The sequence below is a fragment of the Haliotis cracherodii genome, unplaced genomic scaffold (assembly GCF_022045235.1).
Source record: "Haliotis cracherodii isolate W230 unplaced genomic scaffold, xgHalCrac1.p SCAF_8, whole genome shotgun sequence".
NCBI lineage: Eukaryota > Metazoa > Mollusca > Gastropoda > Lepetellida > Haliotidae > Haliotis > Haliotis cracherodii.
In genome coordinates this window covers 30,049,350-30,069,082 of record NW_027266341.1, presented here as the reverse complement: position 1 = coordinate 30,069,082, position 19,733 = coordinate 30,049,350, and the positions used below count along the sequence as shown (strand labels likewise).

At 41.4% G+C, this 19,733-nt stretch overlaps 1 protein-coding gene across 1 annotated transcript; it reads left to right on the top strand.

Annotated features, from left to right (window-relative positions):
- Window positions 1-74: 74 nt before the first annotated feature.
- Window positions 75-19,713, top strand: LOC139449456 (trafficking regulator of GLUT4 1-like). Its single transcript, XM_071230865.1, has 4 exons — window positions 75-240; window positions 14,075-14,295; window positions 18,016-18,141; window positions 18,343-19,713. Exons 1-4 carry the CDS (start codon window positions 231-233, stop codon window positions 18,511-18,513), a joined length of 528 nt encoding a protein of 175 aa, XP_071086966.1. The 5' UTR covers window positions 75-230; the 3' UTR covers window positions 18,514-19,713.
- The last annotated feature ends 20 nt before the right edge of the window (window positions 19,714-19,733 follow it).

Below are 19,733 nucleotides of genomic sequence, written 5' to 3'. Positions count from 1 at the left end.
CCTAGAACAGTGTCAGGAGTACCGGAGAGAGAAACTGCACAGCGAATCGAAGGCGGAGCTTGAGGCAGGCCTTGCGCAATGCAGCCCGTCGGTAGACGTCAACGACCATTTACAAAGTAAATAGCAAGGCTGGCCTATATCTGTATTCATAGCAGGCCTCACTCTCAGGAGCCGTCGGTTTCAGGGACCCTACATTCCATCTTACTGCGCCTAGGATATACTCGCAAAACATGAGCTCTGGTAAGTGATCAAATCCGTTTGGTTTGAATATGGACTGGAACAATATTGTACCAATGGCTGGATTAGATTTTGTAGGAATAAGTTGTTAAGGTAGTTTGGAATTCCATCCTTGCTGATTACCAGGGGAAGATCCAGGATATTTTAAAACGGGGGATTCAACTTGGTCCACTTGCAACTCCAGTGTGTGTGTGTGTGTTGTTGTTGTTGTTTTGGGAGTTTTTGGTTAGGGAGAGGGGGCGGGGGTGGGGGCACACATAAGCCTATTCAAAGAATCACAAATATGTGATATATACCCCCCCCAACCCCCCCAGAATCACCCTCCTGGAACTGCCATTGCCTGCTATCTAGGCCGCGTCTTATCTCATTATTTCAAGCTCTGGGGAGACTGCCGCCAGCTGCCTGCGGGCTGGCTACATAGCGTTATAGGGAGACACATCGGAATTCATCGGACTAACATAGCATCTGTTACTCTCTGTTTTGTTTATTGTGTTCTCTGGCAAATGTTTTATAGAGCGTTTGAATATAATTGCGTGTGTGCTTCCCCCGGCTTTTATATAGATATATAACTAGCCAGTAACAATTGTACAAATATTGAATATATAGTTTATCCCGCTGTGTCAACTAGTAGTCACTTCCATTATGTTAAGTACACAATAATCCCGTTTTAAATTAAATGAACTGAACTTTGCAAACCCGTATGTCAAGGATATTAAATCATAACTGAAAGTATGAACGTAATTCAAATTCAATAATTTTACACTTAATTCCATTTAAAATAACGTCAATATGCTTGGCGATACTATTTGTTATTTATTCGGTTATGTTATTAAATGCAATGTTGTATACAAAAGTGAATATTAATATTTATTTTTTTTACCCGTGTCCTAGTCTGTCTTACAGACCCTGATACAAATATATATCAAATACAGCCCATGCAAGTCTATAATGTTTGGCAAGTCTAGATCACTGCAGTATCTGAAAATGAAGAGAGTCACTGGGCTCCTTTTTATTATATTTTTATTAAGATAACTGAACAACTGTTTTTATGTACGATATGTTCATTTCAGAGACTAGATTTTAATCTACCCGTGTCCATACTTGCACGTTAAATGTCATGGCTTCCATATTGACATTTTCCAAGTCATGAAATGTTAACAAGCTGTATGCTTCACCGCTGTTCATTTGCCATGACGTGGTGACAATGCAAATGTCCTACCCAGCATACATGTCGTGAGGCTGACGTAAAGCTCCTCGCTGGAGCACACCAAAACAGGTGTGCCCGCAGCGAATGGTATGAAATCTAAGATTGGACCACCTGTAGTGTAAACAGGATACCGCTAAAGGGAGCGGTGTGTATTGTCGAGGTCACGGCTAGTTTCCAGTGATCTGTTGTTGTTGAAGATAACATGATGTCAGGAATGTTAGGCGTAACGTACGTTTTGAATAGGTAGAATACATTAAGAATGCCCTTGTCTCATTCTCAACTTCTTGGAGGCTGAAGCTGACCCCATCTATTTTTAAGTTTGGTGTAGGGACTGGAAGGAAACGTAGTAGAAACACGTCTCGAGGGGACGTTGTTTGGACGCACTCATGCATGCAACTGGAGATTGTGGCAACAGCTTACTGTCTGTCGGGTTAAGAAACAGCCAAGTCACGACCAGTTCATTTCTGGCTGGTATAATTATTCTTTCTGGAGTAGCGTAGCGGTTATAGCTTTATTGTTTGTTGTTTAACGCCGCACTAAACAATATACCAGCTATATGACGGCGGTCTGTAAATAATACACGAGACAATCCACTGAATGACATCGTGAACATCGATCCACACACTTGGGATACAAAGTCATGTATCATCCAAGTCAGCAGTCTGACCACCTGATCCCGTTTGTCGCCTATTCACGGGGGATATAGCGATCAGCCAGTCTGTCTGTTTGTCCGTCCATCCGTAATCAATTCCTTTTCCGGTGCAGAACTCGAAAACAATTCAGTGTATTTGATCGAAACTTGGCAAATCTGTCAGGCACACACTGAAGTTGTGCCTTTTGCTATTTAGGAATTTTAGAAATTTTTATTTGTTACGTTTCCATGGCAACAATTTGGACTTAGGTTCTATAAGGGTGATGTTCATTTCAACTCAAAAACCGTTAAACGCTTTCTTACAAAACTTTGCATGTCTACCAGGCACATACTGAACTAGTGCCTTTTGCTATTTAGGAATTTTATACATTTTATTTTTTTACGTTTCCATGGCAACAAGTTGGATAATATAGGGTGGGTTCACTTATGAAGTAAAACAAATAAACTGTTAAATATTTCTTTGCTAAACATTGCATGTCTGTATATAAAGCACATTCTGAACTGGTGCCATTTGATATTAAGGAGTTTTAGAAATGTTTTTTTTTTAGAATTTCCATTGCAGCTATTTTGACATGGGCTAAGAGAAATGTTGGGTCAGTTACCTGGTTTGGGACCATAACGTGTTAAAATGGGCGCTGGATATAGATGACTTCGTTGACTATACGCTTGTTTAGTTATTGTTGCTTGTAATTTGTCATTTGTTTGCATAAAAAAACCAGATACACACTTGTTTTACTTTCCATATCATATGGATGCGACCAAGGTGGATCTTTCGTGGGTAAATAATGTATGCTTCTTAAGAACATTCCACTCTTGACTCATTACATACAGAATTGCACATTTACTTGTGGTTAGTTTACAGACAGCTGCCGGGGGAATATGTCATCTTTCTGATGACTCTTGTGCGGTAAGCATGGGTTGCCGAAGACCTATTCTACCCCGGATCTTCACGAGTCCAATTTCTCCACTAACTCTCATCTAGGACATCTTGTTCATGGCTCGATACTGTAGATCACCTTCACTCCACACTACTGGCAACATACCTAATGGGTCAATAATTTAGGCAATGTCTAATGGCTTCCCACTATCGGCAGCTTGCCTGATGGCTCCACTATAAGAGCAATGTCAAATGGCTCCTAACTGAAGGCAACTTGCCTGATGGCTCCACTATAAGAGCAATGTCAAATGGCTCCTAACTGAAGGCAACTTGCCTGATGGCTCCACTATAAGAACAATGTCAAATGGCTCCTAACTGAAGGCAACTTGCCTGATGGCTCCACTATAAGAACAATGTCAAATGGCTCCTAACTGAAGGCAACTTGCCTGATGGCTCCACTATAAGAACAATGCCAAATGGCTATTAATTGAAGGCAACTTATCTCACGGCGTGTACTAGTCCGGACTAATGTATTTAATGTCGGTTTCGCTAGCCCCCTGAGACAGCATGCCACAGCACTCAACCACATTGTACATGACATTGATACATTCATTGTACCGGCTAGACCTTGTTTTATTAATAGAATGGAAGTAAACACTCTTTATGAGATTCCTATAGCGTATCAGCTACATGGAAGGGGGTGTTTAAACTGACACAACCTTGCATTTCAGCTTATTTTGCCTACCATGGACATACCATGATTACCGTATTGAGAATGTGACCCGTGAAGACCCGGGTTAGAATGGGTCTGCAGCGACCCATACTTGCCGTAAAAGGCGACTAACGGGATCGTGTGGTCAAGCTCACTGACTTAGTTGATGCATGTCATCGTATCCCAATTGCGTAGACCGATGCTCATGATATCAATCACTGGATTGTCTGGCCCAGACTCTATTACTTACAGACCGCCGTCATAAAGCTGGAATATTGCTGAGTGTGGCGTTAAACAACAAACAAACAAACAAAAAAACTCATTGTGTGAGTGAGTATGGTTTTACGCCGCCCCCAGCAATATTCCAGCAATATCACGGCGGGGGACACCAGGAATGGGCTTCACACATCGTGCGGAAGTCAAGGAATGAAATTAGGGATCTTCCGCGTGACGAGCGAAGTCTTTAACCACCAGGCTATGCCAACGGGCCCCCCCCCCCCCCCCCCCCCCCGTAATGCAACTCCAGACACACTGTAACAAGTTCCAATACAGGCCATTATCTTGTTTAAGGGGCATTTATATAGGAATGTATTGTTGGTATGCTTGGGAGTGCAGTCGTAGTTAGAGTTACTAATTGTGTAAAAGTGGCAACCCACCCAGGTCCAAACGCTAGGAGCAGCATGTCTGACATTTCAGACCACTTAGGCAAAATAACCGATGTCAATTTAGCGTTATAATCTGCAAATGTGAGATCGGGGACAAGGTCGAGTACATTGACTGAGGTACTAAACCACCGTAGTTTATTGTTACTAATCGCAGATTACTTCCCCGACAGGAACCTTGTGGCACTGTTCTGCAAAATTGTTAATAACTATAAACTTGCTCCAAGTCTCTCCTCAATAATGCGTCCGATATTTCTATCCTTATAGGGGCGGTCGGGTATGCTGAGTGTGGCGTTAAACAACAAACAAACAAACAAACAAAAAACTCATTGTGTGAGTGAGTATGGTTTTACGCCGCCCCCCAGCAGGGTAGCCTAGAGGTTAAATCGTTCGCTCGTCACGCCGAAGACCCAGTTTCGATTCCCGACATTGGTGCAATGTGTGAAACCCATTTCTGATGTCCCCCGCCGTGATATTGCTGGAATATTGCTTAAAGCGGCGTAAAACCATACTCACTCTATCCTTATAAGCGGACTTAACGGCTTTTTTATAGAGACAGCTTGTTCATATTATTTATATAATTTTGGAATAATAATAATAGTCATCATCATCATCATCATGATAATAATATAACGCTGGAAATAACGCTTACATATACTATATATTATATGTTTGGCTTGAAAGATTTGTTGTTGTTTGCATCAGACCAGAGACCCTATACCGTTTGACAGATCTATGATATATGATTGTCGTCCTTTACAAAACTTTGAAGAAAATTGTTTATGGAGATATGGTGGTAGATTATGTTAATGTAGTGGATGAGTGGGATAATTGCAGCAATGCTTAAAAAATTAAAAAATTAAAAAATCGTGAAGAAAAAAATATGTTTTAAGTTTTTCTATGAACATCTATGGAAGCCATCTTGAATTTCAAGAATTTGACCCGTTTTCAAAATCAAGATCTAATATTGCTCTTCAACATGGGCATGTAACATATCACATGAAAGCCTAACAAATGATATATTGAAAGCTATATAATTTCTCAAGCGACACCAACACACACCCAAAGTCAGATTTCAATTAAAATGGACATAGTTTCACTCAAAATTGTAGATATACTGCACTTTTGTCCGAGCATTTTACTAGTTTATCATTTGAGTGAGAAAGAACCATGTGAATACTTGTAGTATTATGAAGTATATAAAAAATACATCACAGAGTCAAGGGCTGTGAAATAATGTCACCTCTAGTCAGTGTCAGAGTCCAACTCTTCTGGAGAGTAGGTAGGTAAGTTGTTTCTGTTTAAGCACAATTGCATGCAAGGGAACATCCCATGTTGTTCTTGGCACAGCTACACCTGGATCAGGAGCGTCTGCTTATTGTGCATTTACAGGTGAGCAATTCTAGACACAGTTCTAGCATTCGTTCCTGGGTCATTGAGATACTCAGTAGACGTCCACATATACTCTTCTGCGGGTCGAATGTCAGCCTTTCCTTTGTGTGCAGAATACCACATGATGCACTGGTGCTGACATCTGAGTAGATGTTGTGTTAGTGCATCTTGTGAGGGTGGGAGTTTCTCTAGGTCTACAACTCTGTGGAACATGTCATCTCTTAATGTAATAATGCTAGTTGCAGTAGATGCTGGATTGTACACTTTAATGACAAATGATTCTGCCTTTTTCGTGTCGAAGGCACCAGTTTCTGCTGTTGGTTGCAACAAATCTGGTTGTGTGATGAATTTGTTCAAGATCGACTTCTTGCCATGACCACTAAACTAGCTTGTTGTGTCCCAACCCGTGACTACACGGAATGTTGGTAGAGCAGCTCCAACATCTGGAGTGATGTACAGCATCAAATGGTATGAATAGAGGGCCCTTTGCAGTACCTGCACTCATCCATATTTGTGCAGAAAACCGATGCTTATGACGTGTCAACAGTACTAGCTGTGAATGACAATACGGTCATATACATTGCAGGAGTCATCCATAATATAGATCATTATTCATGTATCTGCCTCTTCATGTGTTGATAGTAGATTTGGTGTTGCTGCAGATTGATGTGTGTGAGATATTACATCATCAACTGGTATAAATCGAGGATACAAGCTTTTGTCAGCGTTCATTGACAATCGATTGGCTGATAATGCTACAAAGAGTATTCATGACAAAATACCACAAAATATGTCCAACAGTACATGTTTTGCACTGTACACCATGCAGGTATCAAAGAAGTCAACTCCAACCAATAACCAATACCTTTAAGCAGGGAAGAAATATTTTCAGAAGGTTGCTGATTTCCGCCCACTGTGGAAGAGAAGTAAACGCACCACATCTTCTAACACATGAGCTGTCCCAGACCCCACCTTCCCTGGCAACAACAGATGGCCTACTTTTTACAACAAAACTGCATTATCACATTTGCTTGTATCACATGTTGTTAAAAAGCTACAAGCAACTGATGACACAACATGCATTGTTATTGATGACCAGGCTAATGGCAAACCAAGCAAAGATAGGACCATTGGAGATTTGGCTGATGTTTTCAATTGGAGGTGAGGTGAGGTGAGGTGAAATGGGGTTTAACGTCGCGTCCAAGATTATTGCACTTATATATAGCGACGTGTATGTACATGTGTGTGTTTGTGTGGCTGCTTGTACTAGTCCGGACTGATGCCGATTTATAGTGCTAGCACACTGAGATACCATGCCGCAGTTTAACATGAATACCCCACTCAGACACAGTATACTGACTCCGAGCCGACCAGTCCTTGTTTTAGCCCTTTAGCCCAGACAGGGTACCAACAAGTACCATCTTTTAACGTCTTTTGGTATGACGCGGCTGGGGATCGAACCCTGGACCTTCCGCTCTACCACTAGACCACGGAGGAGGTCGTTTTCAATTGGAATGAGATGAAGAACTTCAGTGAAACGTCTTGTCATGTCGATGTTGTCTTTTGACCAATATGTTGCAAAGTCAGTAAAATCTGCTATTCGGACGAAAAAAAAGCTGATCGATCAAAGAAAATTCGAAGAATAATAGATTAATGACACATCCTTCGGCCGGCTTCATGGTCCAGTTTTATTGGAATGAACGAGAACAAGCAAAATGTTGTTACAGTTCGTGACCACAGAATTGCACGCACATCCTCTCCATCATAACAATCAGTTCATCATATGAAGGGTGCTATTAAAAAGAACCATACTGTTTGTTGCCACACCTGGGAATAACGTCACAGTTTAAATAGATGTTTTGGCATCGCGCCAGTGATGGGTAATGTGTCACTGGTGGGTTTTGCAAGACGGCTCTCATCCGGGTCATCGAGTTTATTTGCGCAATCTCTCGGGCTTCTAATGAAAGAACAGCCGCGGTATTGTACGATGTGCACCCACCGATACCTCGGCCATTAATTCGTTTGAGAAGAGGCAGATTCGGAGAAAAAAAGTTTTGTGTAAATAAAACGTATGTATGTCATGAGTTCAGCGAAATACATACACACACTGCAGATTTCGTGGTGTATTGAGCGGACGATGTCGCAATTGAAGTAGACGATGTCGCAATTGAAGTAGACGATGTATAGGCCCCGATCCGCATACATCATAGCGCCGTGACTATCATGGCCTGGCATCATAATGGGCAAGTACTGTATAACCGACATAAGTCCGGACCAGTACAATCAGCCAAACACATATATAAGTGCAATAACCTTGAACCCAGCGTTTAGCCCCATTTCACCTAGGTTATTTTTGTAGAACGGTGCAGGTTAATGCTTAATTTATACGTCTTCATCAATCATACGGAGTAGCCAGGCAGCGCCTTATAGCGAGGACATGCCATTCACTAACACACCAGCCGGTTGCGCTGTAGCCTTGCTCCAAGGCTGTATTGAAAGATACGTCCATGGATGTGTGGTAATTCTATCCTTATAACAGACAAGTCTAGATAAGCCGACGCCAATTTTTTCATCGGAACAACCTGTTCTTATTATTTATATATTCCAGAAATTATGATTTAAACTAATTATTATTGTCTCAGAGACTTGTGCAAGACCAGTGGCACTTAGTCACGGCTGTATAAGTGTGATCTTGAGTGTATGACCTTGGGGAAAGTGCCCGGATTTGGAATAACAACACGTCAGTACGACATCAAAGAGTACTATGTCGTAACGCTCGGCAGTTGATATTGAACCCACATGTAGGTTATGAATATAGGTTATTTGGCTTCTTTTACGAACTCGTTTTGCAATAGATCTATACACTGCACGTTAACTTAACATGAGCTGGTTGTCTAGCCTTCTCCAAGGCTGTACTGAATGAAAAGCCCATGGACGTTTAATTATCCTATCCTTTAAGGCAAGTCTAGATAGGGACACTGACTGGTTTCTTATGGAGATAAATTGTTCTTATTAATTATGATATATAATCAAGAAATTACTATTTAAACTAATACTTATTGCCTGAGAGATTTGTGCAAGTCTACTGGTTGTCCTCGTTTGTTTGTTGTATAACGCCGCACTCAGAAATATTACAGCTTTATCACGGCGGTCTGTAAATAATCGAGTCTGGACCAGACAATCCAGTGATTGATATAATGAGCATCGATCTACACAACTGGGATACGATGACATGCATCAAGTGCACCAATGTTTCTCAGTGGAAGTCTATGAGTCTTGATCCCGTATAAAACGTTCACAGAGATATAAAAAAAAAATCATTTATCGGGGAGTTTGTTAACCAGGGTTGTTTCATTGTACTTGAGACCCGTAAAGATCAGGGGTAGAATAGGTCTTCAGCAACCCATGCTTGCCGTAAAAGGCGACTATGCCTGTCGTAAAAGGCGACTAACGGGATCGGGTAGTCAGGCTCGCTGACTTGGTTGATGCATGTCATCAATCCCAATTGCGTGGATCGATGCTCGATTATTTACAGACCGCCGTCATTTCGCTGGACCATTGCTGATTGCGGCGTTAAACAGCAAACCAACCAACCAAATCATTGTACTTGAGTGAGTGAGTTTGATTTATCGTCGCTGTGAACAATATTTTCTTTACATCACGGCGTGATGCGGAAGAAAGCCCGTGATGCAGACCTCAGATTCTTACCGCTGTGGTGAAACTCACGAGCACAGGGTTGGTTCTGATAAGCCAAGAAAGCTCAATAAGTCGAACCATCTCATCGTGTCTCTCGAATTTCATGTTCTCCGTATGTGCCACTTGCTTGAGATCAGAGGTTCCATCTACATTATCAGATTCCATTTTTATAACTGAAGCAAGTATAGAAGTATGATATTCATTACTAAGTAGTTTTGAAAATACCCATCACCACCACCACCACCCCACCCATTCAAATACATATGATAGTGACTCATGGAATTTGATCGCAACGTCACCCCGCGAGGTCTCTGGGCGCGAGATATCGCCGGGCGGACGTTTGTATATAGCACATTGAATGGTGACATTGAAAAGTGTCCTGTCACTATTTTGTTGGTGGCAACTCCCCCTCCCAGTTCGCTTTCCTAGATACCAGCTGATGCGAGGTCCTTTAAACGTAAAACAAATAATTATTTTCCTGCTAAATTCACAGAGCTAGCTTATGCTGGCTAGACTTGCGGAACATTTGATGCTCTGCAGCAATCTCTACTTGTTCAGTTATGGCCTAATGAGACTCGTACGTGTTACGAGTTGATTGGTTGGTTGGTTGGTTTGTTGTTTTACGCCGCACTCAGCATTATTCCAGCTATATGACGGCGGTCTGTAAATAATCGTGTCTGGACCAGACAATCCAGAGATTGATATCATGAGCATCGATCCACGCAATTGGGATCGATGACATGCATCAACCAAGTCAGTGAGCCTGACCACCCGATCCCGTTACTCGCCTCTTACGACAAGCCGAGTCGCCTTTTACGGCAACTGACATGGGTTGCTGAAGACCTATTCTACCCCGGATCTTGTTACGAGTTGAAAGCGCTAGCCAATAAAGACTGTGTTCAATCTTACTCCACTTATTTAATTATCATTGTATTGTGCCTGAGAGTGTTAGAACTTTTACTGTGCAGTCATTGTGTGAGACTAGATATATGATAAGTGCGGTCCGAGTGCTAACTTCCCTCAAGGGGTTTGTCCACACTAACGCTGGCCTATCAACATGGTCTATACATCCGTTTCTCTCTTTAATGTTAGACCCACATCTCATGGTCACGTAACCTAGGAGAAGCCCGTTTCCCCCAAGCTACAAATAGACCGTATTTACGAATGTGATCATACTCCCTCAATGATCGAGAGATCCAAATATTTAAGTGCGATGTCTCAGGATGAATAATTTTAACTTGATGCGCTTGTGTTTTATTTTTCAAGAATATATTTATCACCTTTGTGCGAAGTATAGATCACATTCAGTCCATACTGCAGGCATTTTGTTCACTACTGCTCAGTTTTTCAATTCTTGTAGGCTTGTTACGTTTACGACTGTCTGCGTTTTGTTTCGTTGTTTGCCCGGCATGGCCTTTCTCTGCCGGGAAAGATAAATTATAAACATGAAAATTAATTTTGAACTAGGCTGAAAACAGTCACCGGAACACTGCAAACGTGAGGTCCAAAACACGACTTTGAGCCACCATTAAACATGGGTATATACCATTTTATTGCCCGGCAGTCTTTTCCTGAACAAGCTCCACTAGACTGGCAGAATATGTATTGGACAAAGCACCCATTGTGCAAAGGCTATCATCAGGCCGATCTGTTGGAAACACAAAATCCACGAGTGTGATTTATTTCGTCTGTGTTTGCGCACGGATATTGCCGTGTGCCATTTATCGACATGAATTGACGTCCTTGCCCACGTGACGAAACATGTTTCTGTTTCGTCAAGGGCTACTGGAGCAACCCTAAGCCATTGACATGTTCCTTTTCTATGCGTCAATGGCCATACACCACTTTAACAGATTACTTACGCTGATATTAATACGAAAGACATTATCTTTAACGCAACAAATATATTCACATGACTACATGTAACAGGTATATTCACTAGTCGACGTTTGATAATATTTCTTAGATAGGCAAGGTGGTTTCCATACAGATATTATAAGTCAGTGGAATAATAGTAATAATAGATAATGTATAACCCACATATGATAGGTTACACTGTATCCCAAAGCTTAGTCTCTGAAAACATATGATTTTGATCGAAACAACTTCATTTATTTTGAAAAGGAGCTCGAGTGAGATAGGAACCTTTGGGAAATCTAGACTTGCTTTATCTGGAGCTACAGCATGACAGTAGGGACTAGGAGAAAGGGATTGAAATATGGTTAGGGACTGTAGGATAGGCTATGCAGACTGGGTCTCTGGTGCTTAACCTTCGCCGCAACGACGGTCCTGTTTCGATTCCCTTAGAGTGAGTATGGTTTTTCGCCGCTTTTAGCAATATTCCAGCAATATCACGGCGGGGGTCACCAGAAATGGGCTTCACACATTGTACCCATGTCGGGAATCGAACCCGGGTCTTCGGCGTGACGAGCGAACGCTTTAACCACTAGGCTACCTGACCGCCCCGATTCCCTTAGATATCAGTGGTAGACTAACATTTAGTCTCTAAAATCTTATATTACACAATATCCTTCTTGACTCTAAAAAAAAAAAATTGCCTTTGATGATTTCAGGTGGAATAGAGCTAGCTTGAGCTGGCTAGACTTGCTTTTGTATGCATTTCTAGATATATATATATTTCTCATACAATAAATATATTCCACGGTCATGGTGCAGGACTAATATCAGTTGGTACCATGTGTGGTGCCTGTTCTTGGTGTCCTTCCCCGCTATACAGCTGGAACATTGTTCATGAGTCAGTGAGTTTGGTTTAAAGGGGCGAATCTCGAACCCATGGGGTCAGGTCACGATGAGGTCAGAAGGGGACAGCATATGCCCACGTATTGTAGGGGCGCCGCTTGCACTCCGCTTAGGTTGACCGTCCTGTGTTGTTGTTGTTGTTGTTGTTGTTGTTGTTGTTGTTGTTGTTGTTTGTCTCGGAGTGACAGCTATTTATAAAACGGGGCGGTCGGGTAGCCTAGTGGTTAAAGCGTTCGCTCGTCACGCCGAAGACCCGGGTTCGATTCCCGACATGGGTGCAATGTGTGAAGTCCATTTCTGGTGACCCCCGCCGTGATATTGCTGGAATATTGCTAAAAGCGGCGTAAAACCATACTCACTCACTATTTACAAAACAACCACCAATAGTGATACCAGATTGTTTATTAGGCATTTTATATCTATAGAATCATACAGCATTTATCAGATTTAATTTGATAATATAGATACCTAATTTATTATTCTCTAAATATTGTGATATTGTACCAAGTGATATGTTTTGCTAAATAATATATTGGAAAGATACATCTGCTCGCTAACTGCGAGTTTTTTTCACCTCTCTTGTAATCTGAAATGAATGTATCTAATAATACGTTTCAAGTTGTTGTTTATTGCATATAAACAGAGGCATGCCTTGGCAAAGATTATCCTCTGAGAAATGTATTTACATTGCCCCAACCAAATACTCCTTTACTTATTAGGTGTGCATGGTGTGCATGATTAGGTGTGCATGGTGTGCATGATTAGTAGGTGTGCATGGTGTGTATTGTGTGCATGGTGTGCATGATTAGTAGGTGTGTATTGTGTGCATGGTGTGCATGATTAGTAGGTGTGTATTGTGTGCATGGTGTGCATGATCAGGTGTGCATGATTAGTAGGTGTGCATTGTGTGCATGACTAGGTGTGCATGGTGTGCATGATCAGGTGTGCATGATCAGGTGTGCATGATATGGTGTGCATGATTAGGTGTGCATTGTGTGCATGATTAGGTGGCGTGCCTTGGCAATGATTATCCTCTGAGAAATGTATTTGTATTGCCCCAACCAAATACTCCTTTAATTTTAGGTATGCATGGTGTGCATGATTTGGTGTGCATGGTGTGCATGATTAGTAGGTGTGCATTGTGTGCATAATTAGGTGTGCATGGTGTGCATGATTAGTAGGTGTGCATTGTGTGCATGATTAGGTGTGCATGGTGTGCATGATTAGGTGTGCATTGTGTGCATGATATGGTGTGCATGATTAGGTGTGCATTGTGTGCATGATATGGTGTGCATGATTAGGTGTGCATTGCGGGCATGATTAGGTGTGCATGGTGTGCATGATTAGGTGTGCATGATTAGGTGGCGTGCCTTGGCAATGATTATCCTCTGAGAAATGTATTTGTATTGCCCCAACCAAATACTCCTTTACTTTTAGGTATGCATGGTGTGCATGATTAGGTGTCCATGATTAGTTGTGCATGGTGTGCATGATTAGGTGTGCATTGTGTGCATGAATAGGTGTGCATGGTGTGCATGATTATGTGTGCATTGCGTGTATGATTAGGTGTACATTGTGTGTATTGTTTGCATGATTAGGTGTGCATTGTGTGCCAGCAGTGAGTAACAGGTCTTAGACGTTTACCAATTTGGTGAAACCCACGAGTATTGGTATAGTGCTGACCAACCTAGAAATAAAATCAGCTCGAATCTTTGGTCATATGTTTCTGACACACCTAAGGGACGCAACTCTGCACAGTAACTTACGCCGCCCTAGACAGCCAGGCCGCCGCCGTTCTCAAATATGTTAACGCTATGTAAAACCATACTCGCAAACTCATACAAGAGAAATATCATTATTGCATACATTATCGTTTCAGAAAAGACAGGATACCCTGATCAGCCCCCACCCGGATATGGACAACCCCAGCCCGGGTATGGACAACCCCAGCCCGGATATGGACAACCCCAGCCCGGATATGGACAACCCCAGCCCGGATATGGACAACCACAGCCCGGATATGGACAACCACAGCCCGGATATGGCCAGCCCGGCCAGCCAGGATACGGCTACGCCACGTCAGATAACGTCAACGTGGTGGTAAGTTGACACAGAGACAGGCAACTTCGGATGTATCGAAGTCTATTATAGCATTACATCTTTTGCCGCCCAGTCGAATATAGCATTATATTGGATGTAGCGAAGACGAATATAGCATTTTTTCGGTCATTGGAGGAAGTCGAATATAGTATCTTACCAGTTTTAATGAAGTCGAATATAATATTATATCGCCTTTAACATATTCGAATGTGATATTGTATTGTCTGCAGCAAATTCAAATATATTTGATGGAATTCGAATACAGCATTCTATAGGTCATTTTGAAGTTGAAAAAAACAACATATTTCAGCCTGTTTGTCTGTTGTATAACACCGCAATCAGCAATATTCCAGCTACATGACGGCGGTCTGTAAATAATAGTCTGGTCCAAACAATCCAGTTAGTGACATTATGGGCATTGATCCACGCAATTGGGATACGATGACATACATCAAACAAGTCAGCGAGCCTGACCACCCGATCCCCTTAGTCCCTCTTTCGACAAGCATAGTTACGGCAAGCATGGGTGGCCGAAGACCTTATCTTCAGTCGACTATAATAGCAAGTTAACGTTAGAATAAGGAGCGGTGCTCGTCATCCCAATACATATATGAATATCAACATAGGACCACTGGTCATAGATATGAGCGTGTATGGTTTTACGACGCTTCTAACAATATTCCAGCAATCTCACGGCGGGGGACACTACAAATGGACTTCACACATTGTACCCATGACGGGAATCAACCCGGGCCTTCGGCGTGACGAGCGAACGCTTTAACCACGCACTACCCCTCCGCGCCTATAAATAAAACATGTCATGAAAGGAAATAACTTTATCCAAAACATGGTATATTACGTTTTGGGGATCGAGGCCACACTTTCCCAGCTATTGTCGACTAACATCAAACAAAAGAATACTTCCTCTTGATAAGGTGACAAAAGGTTATAGTTCTCGTGACTTCCATGTTTTACGGAATCATTCCGGATCACTTCGCTGTCATTACCTTTGTTGATGACTGAACTGTTCCTGTCATGGCGAGGGCACGGGTGGCCCAGTGGTGCCGCTATTCGCTGTGCAGAGTTGCGTCCCTTGGACACGCCAGAAACCTATGATTGTTGGTTCGAAAGCCGGTTCGCCCCGATTATGTATCTAGGTTTGTCAGCACCATACCAGTGCTCTTGGGTTTCACCGAAGTGGTAAACGTCTGAGACCACATTAAGCTGACACGCCGTGATTTAACTGGAATACTGTTAAACCCAACTCACTCACTCACTCACTCACTCACTCACTCACTCCAGTCAGTGCCGTTTACAGAGTAAATCACACACTGCATGAAGGCAACATGAGAGAATTTGTTTTAATTTTGTGAATGCAGTCATGGCTAATGTCTATTTCACCAGTCTTGATAAATATATAGTCTTCTTTCTATGGTATAGTAAACATATAATTAAAATAATTTTAAAACCATTATGAAATAGCTTAACCCTTTTGCATCATTTTGTTTTTTTATCAAAATCTTAGATTGTGAATGAATATAGAACATTACACATTCATAAAAATATCCTTTTTGTTTATTATCATTAACATGACCATTAATTAAACGATAGTGTCCATGTCTTCACAAAGACATCTAAACTAAAGCGAATGAAATCCAACGTGACCTTGAAAATGATGCTTGACTTTCGACATATGAGTTGTAAACACCTCCTAATTTGTGTACTTAAGAGCTGGCCGGATGTTTCGAAATTAGACATCTAAGCATATGTGGAATTGATTTCTGCCTTCTACCAGCTGTCAACTCACGTCGAGTTTAGTGGTAGAAAGTACGGTCAAAGGTAACCGAATGCCCATCACTTTCCCGATAGTGCGCCAGCTCTGTGTAAACAGACCGATTGTCGTGGCAATACTGGAGCTAGCCCCGCCCTTTCAAGTGCCACGCCAGCAACAGCATGACTCATTGTTTGTTCATCCACCTAGTCAACAAGAGCGTTGGTTATTGTCATAATGTCAAGCTCTTTGTTATAAGGCCAGTTCATATTCGGCTTCACATTGTAAATCGCTCTATCAGAAGATGAATAAATGTGATATTAACGCAAATGTGATGACGCGTTGTTCGAACTATTTAGATATGATTTATCTTTATATAATTTACTTCCTTAAAATAATTTTTAAAAATTTGCTTCGGAACCTTCTGTGCATGCGTGATGTGAATGTGGACGGGCGAACACTTGAGAGAAAGTATTACTAGTGTATACCAGGTGTTTCAAATCAATATTCAGTTTGTAAAGATTTTAGCAGCCGGTGTCACTGATTCTCATTCTCTGTTTATATGATGTAATTTAAATCCAACTTGCACTTAAGAAAAACACTGACACTTAGTACAGGGCTGTGTCAGATAACGTTAGACACTTTGTAGTAAACGACCGTTGGTTGTCCCTTGGGATATCCTGTTGATTGTTCTATAGGGTGCTTACTTACTTATTTTGGAGATTTTACGTGCGCTTTTCAACTTCAAGCGAATGTCGCACACGGGCCCGCCAGGCCATTTAATGTGTTTCCGAAAGGGGGAAAAGGAAGTGGTGATGCACCCCAGGAGGGGGGTTTAAGGGCTGCTTATATAGTCATTTTGAGATTTTGAGATTTGGAATGAATGTCAAGAGCTGGTAGGGGACGAACTAAGGGAGCTGCGTGTGGTGGGTGGTTTTTAGTTCATGTGATTTTGGTTTTATTCGTTTATTTGGGGCACTATTGCGACTAATTAGTCCTGTTTTAATTAAGTATATGCCTCAGGCTTTGATTTTTTCTAATTTATTTGGTGGATTGAGGATTGAGTCTAGAGTATGTTCAGTATTAAGATTTAGGGTGGTTTGTAGTGTGGTTCGGTGTGTTTGGTAGTGTGTGCAGAGAATGAGTACGTGTTCTGGTGTTTCTTGTTGTTTGCAGTGCACCCTGTCTTGTTCCTTATATTACCCCATGGGGCGTCCCTAGAATAACCGTGTGACACGTTCTGTAGGTTGATCTTTGAATTTCCCCATGGGTCGTCCCTAGAAGTACCATGTGACACGTTCTGCAGGTTGATCTTTGAATTTCCCCATGGGTCGTCCCTAGAAGTACCATGTGACATTTTATGTAGGTTGATCTTTGAATTGCCCCCTGGGTCGTCCCTAGAAGTACCATGTGACATGTTCTGTAGGTTGATCTTTGAATTGCCCCCTGGGTCGTCCCTAGAAGTACCATGTGACATGTTCTGTAGGTTGATCTTTGAATTGCCCCCTGGGTGGCCCTAGAAGTACCATGTGACACGTTCTGTAGGTTGACCTTTGAACTGTCCGTGTGTCATCTTGTTGGTAATCTTGAGTTTTTCTTGTAGTTTATAATTAAGAGAGTTGTAATGTGGGTTTTTCTGTTATTTGTCCTGTGGGTATTCTGTCCCGATGTGTTTTCAAAGGGTTGTCATATGGGGTTTTCTGTAATTTGTCCTGTTTGTAGTCTGTCCCGTTGGGTGTTCAGAGGGTTATCACGTGGGTTTTTCTGTGATTTGTCCTGTAGGTTGTTTGTCCCGCCGGGGGTTCAAAGGGTGGTTTATCATGAATTGTGTCGTTGGGTGCTTTCTGGCGCCGACTGTTCAGAGTATGCGAAAAGTCAATGATAATGATAATGATGATGATGATGTTGATGATGATGATGATGATGATGATGATGATGATGCTATCCAGGTCGCCCAACCACAGACCATGATTGTCCAGACAGGAGTTCGACCCCCAGACTACCTGATCCTCTCCATCGTGTCCTGCTTCTTCTGCTGGCCAATGGCTATATGTGCCCTCATGTACGCCAATAACGTAAGTACTCCAGCGTGTGTGTAGGTCATAGTGATTCAATATTGTTTTACGCCACAAAAGTAAAAAATATTGTTATTGTTGTTGTTGTTGTTATTATGACTTATTTATTTCATATATTTTTTTAAAATATTTTATTCTATGTTTTTACATATATTTTTTTTATGTTTAAATGTTGTAATATGTCCTTTTTATCAATTTCAGTCCCGAAACTCGTCCTCTGCCGGTGACTTTGTGTCAGCCGAAAATCAAGGGCGAACAGCCAGGAATATCGCCATTGCTGCCATAGTAATCGGCATTATTATCGTGGTCGTGGCAATCATTCTCCGTGTTGTATTGGTGACTACGTACACTAATACCTATTACTACGGATAACATCTAAAGCGGACCACAACGTTACTCTCAATAAACTGTAAATACAAACCTGAATTATCTTTAGTATACTTAACTCGACTGGATTTGACTGAAGAGTCCAGACTCGCTACCAAATTATGACAAACTTTCATTCGGACCATCACTGGGAAGTATTATATCCAAGGGGGGGTAACTTTAGGATACCGAGAAAAGTTATCTGCCCTTGGACAAGGGGACTGTCATGAAATACCACATTAAATCAGTTCCTGGCATCTCTGGAAACAGACCGACACGGGTGACGTTTCTTCACAAGCTTGCTCTTTCTGTCAATCACGTCTCCATAACAACCGTATCCATGATGAATCAGCATCAGTTTACTCCATCTTTCGTTGACAGTCATTACGGAGATGCGCGCTTCAGTGAGATTCACAAACCATCTGATTGTTTGACGAACATTTGCAAATTCTTAACATTTGAAATTCACATAAGTAGAATTCAATTTTTACTGTATTCAATATGTTTGTTATCTCTACATAGACCTCGTCATAGTTTGATTTTGGTGATTAGGAAATTATCACCAGCCGTGATATGATTTGCCTTACAACATGGCGGCATTTGTTATCCATCGTCAAGATTTAAACTGGTTTCAAGATTTGTCTGCGGGAAAAGAGAACGAGCCATCTTTGATCAAGAATGTGCCTTGTGATGAAAATAAAGCAATGCAAATATTAAACAGTGCAGCTGTCGTGTTCCTGAAATTATGTTATCATTTCATAAAATATGTGTGATGACAAATTATATGCATAATAGTGATTATTCTTTGTGTCTTTTGTCGTTTCTTTTATACCTTAGCGTGACAATGTTGCGGTTTGTATTCGTACTCATAGGTATACTCTAACAACAGGCTTTGTTATCAGAAATAACGTGGCTGCCGTTGATTTCAGTGTTATAAAATTTGTCATAAGGGTAAACGTGTATATGTATGTTCTCTATGATGCTGTAATAGCTCATATTTTATGAGCAAAGCTCATTTTTTATGGAAAAGAATTAAACAGTACTTTTGTAAATACTGGACATTGAGCAACCAAGAGATTTTTAATAGCTCAGATCTGACTCGCATATTTTCTTGATTAGTGTTTTTACCTTCCGTTTGGATCTTTCTTTGTTAATCGTTTTCATACATTTATTGTTAAAAGTGATTAAACTGTTTTCTACACAAAATGATGATATTTGTTGTGTTT